At 34.6% G+C, this 13,074-nt stretch overlaps 1 protein-coding gene across 2 annotated transcripts in view; it reads right to left on the bottom strand.

The window, feature by feature from the left end:
- The window catches only part of LOC122406467 (SET and MYND domain-containing protein 4-like), a 1,392,500-nt gene that overhangs the window by 986,501 nt on the left and 392,925 nt on the right, over positions 1–13,074 (bottom strand). For both annotated transcript variants that reach the window (XM_043411934.1, XM_043411935.1), the window contains exon 3: positions 11,100–11,244. In XM_043411934.1, the coding sequence (XP_043267869.1) occupies positions 11,100–11,244 (145 nt within the window). The remainder of the gene's footprint in view (positions 1–11,099; positions 11,245–13,074) is intronic.

Raw genomic sequence — 13,074 nt, 5'->3', positions numbered from 1 at the left:
AAATCTTGGTAATGTATGAAAAACATTTGGTTCAAAGGAACAAAAGGTTGTCAAATAAATGCAAAAGGGACGAGTACATTGGATGACGAATAGACAAAATTTTTAACATAATGGTATGTAAAAAAAATTACGAAACCAACTGTGTTTGAATAAAACAATTAAGAAAAGCTTTCACAAATCATGAAAAAACATTATATTAAAAAAAATAAAAATCTGGAATTATTTTGTAAAGGAAAAAAAAAATCAAATAGAACGTGAAAAATTCATTTTTACGGGAAGTATCCGGAACTTGAGAAAGTTCTAAAACTTGCTTCAAATGAGCAATTCATTACTAAAGGTTATAAAAAAACCATTTCAAACGTAATGAATAAAAAAAATGAATCTGCTAAATCCTGGTAATGTATGAAAAACGTTTGGTGTTCAAATGAACAAAACGTTGTCAAATAAATGCAAGTGACGAGTACATCGGATGGCGAATGAAAAAAATTAAAAAATAATGGTATGTAAAAAAAATTATGAAACCAACTGTAAATAATTTCAACAACACAATTAAGAAAAGCTTTCACAAATCGTGAAAAAAATATTATATTTAGAAGAAATACAAATCCGTAATTATATTGTAAAGGAAAAAAAAATTCAAATAGAACGTGAGAAATTCATTCCTACGGGAAGCATCCGGAACTTGAAAAAGTTCTAGTGAATCAAAAAGTTACCAAAAAATCGCATCAAAGGTAAAAGTCATTTGTTACTCTATGGTGACAGATACTTAGAAGAAAATCGATTCTTCTCAGACTTTCAGGATCCCTTGGTATTCACAATATTCGATGTCGATTTCGTGTCGGTACAAATTATGTTTAAATATGTGCTAAAAGTACTTGTCCGGCCCATCACTTTTCATTCAAATTGCTCATTCAAATAAAAATCAGGGCTCTTTTAGATCTAATGGATCATATGTATGCCTACAGAGGGAATTGAGAAAATTATCTCCAAGAGATTTTAACTTAATTGCATTCAATTTTTTTGTAATATACAAGAGATATTATTGTGTATTGATGAAAAAATACCCTTCGGACGATAAAAATTGTCAAGCTTCCAAATTAACTCTCCAGTTTATATTAAAATGACGGCAATTTTTACTTCACATTTCCTTCTTCAACCGAATTTTATTTGTTATAGCAACTAACCTATTCAATTACTGAAGATATTCAACTGATAATAAATCACATTTTAATAAATTTTCGAGAGGATTCGTCTGTATAATCTCGTTTTTTTTTATTATCACATACACAATTGCACTTTTTCCTCTATTATTTTCGCCATTATTTCCAGGATTTCCGGGATTATTATTTCAACTATTTCCGGGATTTCCGGAATTCTGATTATCTCCCGTTGTGTCTAAATTTACTGTTTCAACCATTGTTGATACTGAAGGATTTGTTGTTTCTACTACCGAATTTTCCGGCGTATTTTCCGCGTCTAAGTAATCGTCTTCCGATGTCGGAGATCGATTTAAAGATTGGGCGCTACTTCGTCGCCTTCTACTTTGCGAGGTGATTTCATTTTTTCTTTCGCGATTGTAGTCGAGTTTATCGTCGAAAAATGAATTGAGCGAACGCGAAATAGTGCTTACGCCCGGTAATTTGAGACGTTCAGCGTACTCGTCGTCTGACATATAAATTTTTATATACGAACTGGCTTTGGCGGATTACAATGTTATTTAATAATGTTCCGTCACTTACAGTAAGATGATCGCTAGCATGATGTTCAGATTCGTTGTCGTGTTGAATTTCTTCCGCTCTGGTTCCAGTCGTATTTTGGGTTGAATCTTGACGTAGATCGGTCTGCCTTGGATGCGATGATCGGTGATCGAACGTCCGTTCGATATATCGACTTTTCTAGAATTATCGGTCCTCCTCAGCAATTTGAGTTCCTTCCGTTTGACTATCGTAGACGTGTCGGGTTTCTCGAGTAGTGGCTATCCCACCACTGCCACCAATGTTGTGTCCGCGAAGACCGTCGCGAAGGGACGAGTTATCAAGGACGAGTATTTAAGGGATTTAGGCCAAAAGAGCTGAACTCCAACTCGATACTTTTACAAGAAGTTAACAATAAGTTTATTTAAGAAGTTACAAATTCGAGGTTTTATTGCCTCGAGACCAATCGTTACAATTCTCGTCAAAGACTGTCGAATTTTGGTTAGTTGGTAAATTTATAAACTTGGGGGTTTTCCCCTTCTCGTGCGAATATAACCTGGATTTCCTTCTAGAAGTTTCGATGTCGACATCGAGGGTCGATGCGCTCGTTCGGGAGCATCGATATTTCAACATTCCTGCGTTTGCGCTGAGAGTGCTTAATTTGTTTTAATGAGTGCGATGTACGGGCACAACAATACACTACAGTCGAAACCAAAACATGAAATGATCAGCATACCTGCCGCTTTAAAGAAATATCACAGTTTACAGGTACTCGCTGTATACCAGTAATACAAACTTTGGTTCTATAGGGAAAAATATTTCAGAATATCTTGAACTACATATTTGAAAGTTATTATGTCACATTCAAGAAAAAAAGTAAAAGACATGGTGCATGTTGAGGCAAGCGAAATGGTGTAATTTTGTATGTCTCCATGGCTATACGCAGACTAAATATCTGATCACATCCAAAAATGATCAGGAGTAGACTTACAGACATGAATTTTTCAACCTATAATGCCAATCGCAAACATGGTGTGAAGATTCTTAATATGTATGTCGTTTCAACTCGTTGTCCAACTTCAGAGGTCATCGTTGAATTTCGAAGATACAAATTTTGAGATCACGAGAAATAAAGCACCCAGTGACTTACTGAAATAAAATTTCAAATTCATCATGCAACGCCTCAAGTGAATATTGATGCATTTAGATTGCCCAAAGTTTTTTTTTTCAAAATTTGGATGTATAAACAAGCACTCATGAAGACTTCGTTATGAATTTTTCAAATTATGTTATTGGATACAACATAAGGAAATAGTAATACGAATGTCACACATATTGTCTAGAGAATGGATAGAAATTGGTATAGATACACTGTATTCTAAGGAGGTGGGAAAAAGGTCCTGGATGACACAGCCAAACTAAATGCAAAAGAAAATGTGGCAACAATACATTGAATTAAACACTTCAAAATCACAGTTTTTTTTTAATTTATTTGATTTCATTTACATACAACCACTTATGTTTTTTCTGTAATGTAATTACACAATATAAAATTTCTGTTTGGAAAGAACGTTTGAGAGGTTATAATGAATGAACATTTTCTTTTCCCGCAACTCCTGTTGAAAAATTTGAAAGAATAAGAACAGGGATGGCGAAAAAATTATGTCACAAATAAACCTAGAGTCAGTGTTCATACTAGAAAATATTTCCCAACTCTGATATATTATCAAACACTCGCGAACCAATTGTCATGAGAGTAAACTAACTGTTTTTAACCGCACCGTTTTCACAAAACTCACATAGCACATTTTATAATCATATTAGAACATTCAATCGAATTCACATATACCTCGCACTGTTTCCCCGAAATTTTATTATTTAATTCCCTGTCGCTATACTCGTTCGCTAATACCATCGAAAACTGACAGATGGTTGTAGACGATATATATAGATATTGTAACGTAACGCTCTTGCCGACCTGGCCTGAACGCCGCCACGCGTCGGTTCGAGCTACCTTAATTTTAAAAGGAGCAGGTATGAAAGAAACGTGAGAACGCGGAATTTCGATTTTGACAATTTTAACAATTCGGATTTAATCAACTTTTATCGATTTTACAGGATCATTGATTTTTTTATTTATTATTTTGATTGCGTTCGACAATTGGGGAAATTTCGATTGCGCTCGCCGTTTTCGAATTGATCAAATTTTTAATTTACACGTTTTTTCGCTCGCTTTTCAAAATAATAGTTTCAATAATTCAAAAATGTTTCGATTTTATACATTAAAAGAAATTATTATAGGTTTGACGCGATATAACCTCAAATTCGTACCGCGGCCTTTTTAATTATTAGAAATTTACAAGATTTACACACTTTACAGAAATCTTGGTTTTGTTTGACTCGGACTCGATTAGTTTCAATTTTGAATTTAAAAAGAGAATTTACAAATTTACAAATCAATTTACAAGAAAAATCATCCCTGATACTAGCAAGCAAAAAGAAATAAAAATTGGTTAAGTTAAGGAACGTACCCCAGGCTCTGGGATTGAAACGTCACCGAATCGCTCCGAGATCCTGAGTATCTGCAAGGTTAGGTTATTTACCGTCCACGGGCTCTGGGATTGAAACGTCACCGAATCGCTCCGAGATCCCGTGCAACGGAAATTTGGAAAGTTTAGAGGTTAGGTGCGGACCCTGGACTCTGGGATTGAAACGTCGCCGAATCGCTCCGAGATTCCAGGCATCCAGGAAAAATTAGGATAATAGGTTAGGTTTCTTGCCAAAATCAAGAAGAATGTTTGAGGTCAGCCTTTTTGTTCCGAGTCAGAATTTTGAGGAAGGACTCCCTCCCGAATCAGTCGCGCAGCGCTTCTTATACCCGTGTCCCCACCATAAAATTATCAAACGCCGAATTTTCGATTTTTGGATCGGTTCTGCGCATCTTTTCGTAACGCCTTCTCTGATTGGCCCGTTGCCATGATTCACGCTCGCCCGTTGGTTGCGCGGGCTAACATACGATGCGCGGACTACCGTTTTTATGATTTTCAGCTTATTCCGATTTTCAATAATAAAAACTTCGATTTGATTAGTTATTATTTAATTTCCTTCATTTTTTAACATTGTTACTTCGTTTAATATGATTCGAATAATTACAATCGCTAAAAGTCACGTACGCGTCCTATAGCCCATTAACGCTCTATCTGCGCATGCGTCATAAACACGCGTCTTGTTTTATTTGAATTTACACCAATTTTCGAAAAGAAATAATCTTTTCCTTATTTTTCTTCGATTCGTTATAATTTTCCGCTTCATTTGAGCCTAGTTACAATATTTTACGAAATTGCGTTGAATTTTAATTAACATAACAAAAAAATATAATAGTTCGAGTTTTTAATACGCGGCGCCGCTAGTGTCGCGCTCCGCTGCTTGTATCGGGCCTTTGTATTGCCCTCCAGTACGGCCGCCGCCGGCCAACAGTGACACGTCTCACCGGTCGTTGTACGCGCTCGGTCAAAACATCGCGCCGCGTCGCGATGCCCCTTTTTGAGGTTATGTTCGGGTTCGAGTCGATTCGGTCGCTCAGGAGGAGGTTACGTTACAATATATATTACCATTATACATTCAGCGAGTTTGAGCGCGGTCGGTCAGCTGGAGCGAGCCGAGATCGGTGAGCCAATCAGAACGCGTCGAGGCAACAACTCTACTACCACTAACTACGTCGAACGCGTAAACGTATATGTCAAACCGGTGATGTGTCAGTAACTTTTGCATAATCTTGAGCCCGTGCAAAGTTTCTTCTCAGCAATTACACCACCGATCGTACTGATTTTGGGCGCAATCGAAAGAAAATTTTCGTATATGTCAAACCGGTGATGTGTCAGTAACTTTTGCATAATCTTGAGCCCGTGCAAAGTTTCTTCTCAGCAATTACACCACCGATCGTATTGATTTTCGGCGCAATCGAAAGAAAATTTTCGTATATGTCAAACCGGTGATGTGTCAGTAACTTTTTGCATAATCTTGAGCCCGTGCCAAGTTTCCACTCAGCAATTACACCACCGATCGTACTAATTTTGGGCGCAATCGAAAGAAAATTTTCCAATTGGCTTAAACTTCGATTTTCAAGTTGCTAAATGGCTCCGGAGCTTTGTAATTCAACAAAATCACTTGCCAATTTTACCCCCACCACCGCGAATCGTTTTATTCAGAGAAAGTATATCGGCGAGAGCCTCAGGCCAGCAGACGATAGGGCTGTCAATGTACTTGTCCCGAGACTCTACCGAGTCTCTTGATGATGCACGTAACGTAGATGGATTTTTTTTCAACTGATTCCATTGTTACAATAAGACAAGAAGTAGCGGTTTTCAAATGTTTTCAAGCGTGATGTTACGGTTTACTATTTCTCACGTTTCATTAAAATTTTTTTCACTTTACAAAAATAATTAAAGATTTGTATATTTTTTTAATATAATGCTTTTTCATGATTTAAAATTGGCATGTGATTTTCTTTAATTGCGAAGCCTATGAGTTATGTACGACTTTGAAAATTGAACTTTCAGCTAATTGAGAAATTCTCTATCGAATGAGCCCAAAATCAGCATTATTTGTGGCGTAATTGCTGAGAAAAAACTTTGCACGGGCTCAAGATTATGCAAAAGTTACCAACACATTCAAAAATTTATGTGTCTGTATATTATATTATAACACCATCAAAGGCACTTTGATGCTATCGAGTTTCTGATTGGTTGGATCTGACGACATCCATTTTTAGACGTTGTGATTGGCTGTTGAAATTAGTTGTTGATGATTGGAAATCTGACGTCAACTTCATAACGTAGCACACGGCGCAGCACAGCTGGTAACAGCAGTCATAAATTCGATCGATATACATATATATATGTACAAACCATGTGTCAGTTTTTGATCGCATGAACAGAGTTTCGACATTACGAAGTGCGTGCGGGATAAATAAAAAAATAATTTTCGTCATCTAAAGAAGTGCATATTACTATTTATTTTGTTAAAATTTGTGATATATTAAACCGGTATCAAAGCGGCCGCGTAAATGTAGTCTGTGATGTGTGTGTGAAAAAGAATATAAAAAATGCGCGATGCATATGTCAACGAAACTTTTCAAGATTTCATTATTTCGTTCGTTTGGAAATGAGTGTTGACTGAAATAATCCTTCAATTAAACCAGATTACGAGAAATATTGTCCAGTGCGAATATATCGTCACTGGCGTGGTTATATATCATGTGTAAATAGGTTATACATACGAATAAATAGAACAAAAACACACGGAATTGTTAGAATGATATTAGAAACTTTACTTGAATAAATGTTTTTTAATTTATTTCTTGTGTCATCATTATTTTTGAACATCCCCATATTTTGCTTGATATTCAGTTTGGCTCTGCCCTCTCCGATCCTTGTTTTCACCCCATCAGTTTTGCAGCGGATCGATACATATTATTAATTCGTTCCCTAATATGTGTCCTATAATTTTCTACTCCTTCTTCATGATGATTGTGGTAACATGATTCGAGAGGTTTGTAACCATAATCTTGAATTGCACATTTTGTAAATCAGATTTTCAAAAAAATTTCTGGTCTTGGTATACTGGGTAGTTATTCTTTTCCCATTAGGTCTGTCGAGTGATAAATTTGGAAACTTGTTCCAGAAAGCCTTTGGATGCTTTTTTTGCTTATGATATGAAAAGTCATATCTTCGGAATGCGGTGTGCAAACACAAATTTTGATAACAAAACTTATGGAATGACATGTATGTTGAGTATTTCCACTTTGCAAACTACAGATATGGAATTATTATTAAAAAAATTCATTCCGATAAGACTACAGTTGCTCAGTTTTGGATGTGATCAAATATAATGCCTACCAACATCCCCAGAAACTTACACAATTTCTGAATGCAATGTGCGGTATGTAATTTTCATGCAACATCATGACTTTTGACAACTTTTCATTATAATGCTGTAGATTCGGATCATTGAAATACAGCGAAAACCTGCAAACTATACAATTTATATACTGTGCCATTCATTTTACATTTTGACTCTAACTGTAACATATATATGAAGTAAAAAATTAATTATAAAAGTCTTCAGTTGCTCATTTATGGATAGATTTGAAATTGCTGTCTTCGAAGCTCATTGCGTAGATACATTGAACCGCAGCAGATACCTGCGAACTCTGAAATTTCTGTGGATAAATATATATGCTACGGATCACCCCTTATCTTTGATTATGGTAATATGTAATGGAACTTGGTTCAGCAAGTTTTTAAATGTTTCTTTTCAAATAGTATTGAAGTTTGTATGACTGATATACAGCGAATACTTCTAAACTTTGATATTTCTGTGTTGCAGCATGTGTGCCAATCATTCAAATCATTTACTCCAACCGTATCATGTAATCTAGAAAATTCATTACAAAAGTCTTCAGCTTTTCTAAATACTTCAATGTTCCTTTTTCTATTCCTTTCTGAGTTTTCGAATTTCTAAATTCATTTCTAAATTGTCCTGAAATGGTTTTCCTTCAAAACCAATGCAGGTACGTTAAACGTCTTTGAATTCTGTTGCTCTGTTGAATAAAGTTCGCTTAGTTTTTTTTTGCTGCTTTGAGTTCTGGCATAATAAATGTTAGAAGTTTACGGGTACTTTTTTCAGCAACTATCAAACTGTGGATAATTGAACCTTAGCGGCCGCTTGCAAGCTTTGGAAATATATTTCATTGGGGGTACGTTTTGCATGAAACGAAATCTCTAGATTCAGAATGCAAAAGCGACATTTAAAGTGGGCAAATCTGTTGGATTTTTCGTGTCTTGAATTTGATCTATCTTTCATTTGAATTTTAAAGAAAAGGGATAAATAAAATCTGTTCTATTAAGGAAATCTTTACGTTAGTTCTTTCTTGGTATGAAGACTTGGAAAAAATCGCCAAAGGCCACGGACAGACCGGTGACGAAATATTTCCAGTACAATTTTGACGAAAAATAGATCTTTTTTCACGGAAACCAACGTTATAAGAAGAAAATCATATTACAGCCCACGAAACGCATTTCTTTACTCTTTTGGGTTCCTATTACACAAAAAATATGAGAAGATAAGGGGGAAAATCACCAACGTGGAAGAAAAAACCAGTGCCGAAATATTTCCAGTACAATTTTGATGAAACATAGGTCCTTTTTTGTGGAAACCAACGTTATAAGCCGAAAATCATATCTCGGCCCCCAACCCGCTTTCTACCATTCTCTTGGGTTCCCAATAAGCATAGCATATTAGAGTAGAAGAAAAAAAATAGCCTAAGTCCATGGACAGACCTGTGACGGAATATTTTCTGTACAATGTTGATGAGAAATTTGTTGTTTTTCGTGGAAACCAACGTTATAAGCCGAAAATCATATTATGGCCCACAACACGTATTTCTTCTTGGAATCCCAATAGACAAAACATATTAGAAGACAAGGAGAAAAATCACCAAAGTCCAAGACCAAACCAGTGCCGAAATATTTTCAGTACAATTTTGAAAAAAAATTGGTCTTTTACGTGGAAACCAACATTATAAACCGAAATTAATTTCTCGGGCCTCATCCCGGATTCCTCCATGCTGTTGAGTTCCTAATAGGCATAACATATTAGAGTATAAGAGAAAAAATCGCCAAAGTTCAAGGGCAGACTTGTGACGAAATATTTTCACTACAATTTTTACGAAAAATTGGTTTTCTATGGTAGAAACCAACTTTATAAGCCGAACATCATACCCAGGGAAAATAAGGTTGTGAAAAGTACATTGATGGTCCCTTATTTGCTGATAATTTCATGAAAAAGATTATCCCATAAAAAATGTTCGTATGAGAATGGAATCTATAAAAATGTACTAAGCAAATAATTCATAGAAATTTATACTAAAATCCTATAACCGTCATAACATAAATGAGGAACTTTTGAGAAAAAAGGCGTGATATCAAACCATAAACTTCCCCTTGGGAAAAAAAGGTTCGGACAAGTACATTGATGGTCCCTTGTTTCTGGATGACATAGAAAAAAGATTCAGAACCAGGAAAAAAATTCTATCGAAATAATAAACGAAAAATTGAAAAGTTCAAAAAAATTCAACAATAAAAAACAAATCAAAAACAAAGTTAATGCATGTGTTAATATTAAGGAACAGTAATTCCCGAGAAAATAATTTTCCTTCGAATCGCTCTTGTCAAATGAAACGAAAATGAAAGATAAAGTTGATTAATCTATTTATATCATATGAAGTCAGAATTCAGAACAAAATCATTTTTCTCCAAATTCCAGGAATCCACGTGTCGTACTCGACTAGTGGTATTTATCAAAATGTGTACGTGACTATAGAAAAAAAAACATTGCATGGCTGAGTAGGTTCGAAAATTTCTTGTAATGTGCCTGATTATTTCTCATTTTCATTGGTTCTTACCGAATGGTATGTGTTCACTGAAGAAAATGAGAAGTGGATATTCCTATACGAACTTGCGAACAATCAAGTTCAAATTACTTGGAGATATTATTTTTATTTCTATCGATTTTATTATATTTGTCATTTTAGAGTATCCCTGATTTGTTTTCGAATGAGCAATTTGAATAAAAAGTGATGGGCCGGACAAGTACGTATAAGACGTATTTGAACATAATTTGTACCGATCCAATCGAAGTTGAATGTTGTGAATAATACCAGGGGATCCTGAAAATCGGAGGGGAATCGATTCTTTAAAGTGTGTACCTTGTTGAAGTAACGAATGACTTTCATATGAATTTTTAATGATTTCATTTCCATTAATTTTTTAGTAATTTTGATAAAACATTGTGAGCCCGACAAGGATTCTCAACGCTCATTTGTCGCCGGAGATTATATTTCGAATAACCGATCAATACTTGACCTCGAATTGATATAATACAATTTAGTACTGCACGTAACTTCCGTTATGACTTTTTTTTCATTAACTTTTTTCTTGAAAATAATTATCATGAGTTTCAATTAAAGTTTCCGATTTGTTCAATAAATATTCCAAATTATCAATAAAAACTTGGCCTCTAATTGATATCATACATTTTTATACTGCATGTAACTTGGATAGTACATTTTTCAATTTGTTCAATATTTATGAATTTTTTTGAAAATTTTTATTTTTCTTTACAGAATTTTTTTCGATTGTTTTTTATTGTTGAATTTTTTTGAACTTTTCAATTTTTCGTTTATTATTTCGATAGAATTTTTTTCCTGGTTCTGAATCTTTTTTCTATGTCTTGAGTTCTTCTGTTAGAAATTTATTACAACATCACTGATATTTTATGGTTGTTTGATATTTTCTGTAAGGACATGTGTCACAGCATGTGGTTACCTTCGAGAAAAGAACTTACTTTTCTTTTTGTGGGCAATCCTCTTCAAATGCAAGCATCAAATCGGCCAAAGCAAAATCATAGTTGCCTAAATCCATGAGTGTTTCTGCACGAGCGAGTAGTCCGAGGGACAAACTAAATCCTTCATCTACAGCAGGGACTTTGCCTGAAAGCATATTGAGGCCCGGTATCAATTATGTTAACAGATTAATCAATTATCTCTACGTGGAGGTAAAAATTTGGCTTTGCCGATCGAATAGATAATTCTTCTAATTACAAGTTCATGGAATCAAAAATTTATCGAATGACATTTATGGAATTGGAAGTTTATTGAAAATGGGAAAGTCATTAAATGAATCAATCATGGAGTTAGCAATCGAACGCATGTAAAATCGGTTACTCATGAATATTCGAAACCATAAAAAAACCTTTGGAAAAAATTATTTTCAAAAATTCTAAAAAAATTATTTTATAAAAAAAAACTGAACAATTCGAAAAAAATTTAACAAACCTTGAAAAAACATTATGTTTAAAAAAAAAACTAATCTGTATCCATTTTTAAAAGTGTCAACAGAATCAAATAACAAGTAAATAATAAAAAACCGAAAAATCGCGCTTGAAATCATTTTGGAAACCGATGCCTCATTCTTCTTATTTGATTCGAACAGCTAAATCAATTTAAAAAATTCCATCTAATTATGTGCAGCATTAAAATTTATTATATCAATTCGAAGCCAAGTATTTTCTAACAAATTGAAAAAAGTGACCATTTGAGTTACGTGCAGCACTAAAATTTATGATATCAATCGACGGACAAGTAATTTATGAGTAACTCTAAATTTTGACATTATTAATTTGGTCTAAGAAGCTTTTAAATCCAAAAAAATCACATGAATGCTAATCATTTCTTACTCTACGGTGGGAAAGACTTATACGAAAATCGATTCTTTTCAGACTTTCAGGAACTTCTGGTATTATTCACAATATTCAACGTCGATTGGATCGATACAAATTATGTTTAAATATGAGTTAAAAGTACTTGTCCGGCCGATCACTATTCATTCAAATAAAAATCAATCATAAAAAAACGAAATTGTCTTGCGGCATCCGGTTTAAAATATATTGAAATGCGATTTATTATTAGTTTAATGTTCTTAATAATAGTATAGGTTAGTTATAACGAATGAAATTCGTTCGCTGGAAAGAGTAAGAAGTAAAAATTGCCGTCATTGCAATACAAACTGTGGAGTTATTTTGAAAGCTTGAACATATTTAATGTGCAAAATATCAAGAGACTCGGTAGAGTCTCGGGATAAGTACACTCGGGACAAGCCCCGTCGTCTGCTGGCCCGAGCTCGCCGAGACTATCTTTTCTCTGAATAAAACGATTCGCGGTGGTGAGGGTAAAATTGGCACGCCATTCTGTTTAATTACGAAACTCCTGAGTCATCTGAGGCTTTGAAAATTGAACTGAAGATTAATAAATAAATTCTCTTTCGATTCCACCCACAATCAGCATGATCGGTGGCATAATTGCAGAGAAAAAACTTTGCACGGGCTCAAGATTATGCAAAAGTTAACAACACATTCTAGAATTTAGGTGTCAGTATTTACAACACAATCAAATGCACTTTGATGCACTCGAGTTTCTGATTGGTTGAATCTGACGACATCCAATTACAGATGTTATGATTGGTTGTTGAAATTGGTTGTTGATGATTGGAAATCTGACGACAACTTCAGAACGTAGCACGGCAGTACGGCAGACATTTAAATAAAAAGACGTAGCACGGTAAGGCCTGCTACACACGGTCAATAATATTGCGCAATATAGGTGATTGCACAATATTATTGAACGTGTAGAAGCAGTATTGAAACATTGCGCAATCATTGAACAGAAGTTTGAGCTATCTAAAATTTATAGCGCACTACACACCATATAAACTGATTATGCAATATTACTGTGCAATATTATTGACCGTGTGTAGCGGGCCTA

Source organism: Venturia canescens, chromosome 2 (assembly GCF_019457755.1).
Source record: "Venturia canescens isolate UGA chromosome 2, ASM1945775v1, whole genome shotgun sequence".
NCBI lineage: Eukaryota > Metazoa > Arthropoda > Insecta > Hymenoptera > Ichneumonidae > Venturia > Venturia canescens.
This window is presented reverse-complemented; position numbering and strand designations above follow the sequence as displayed.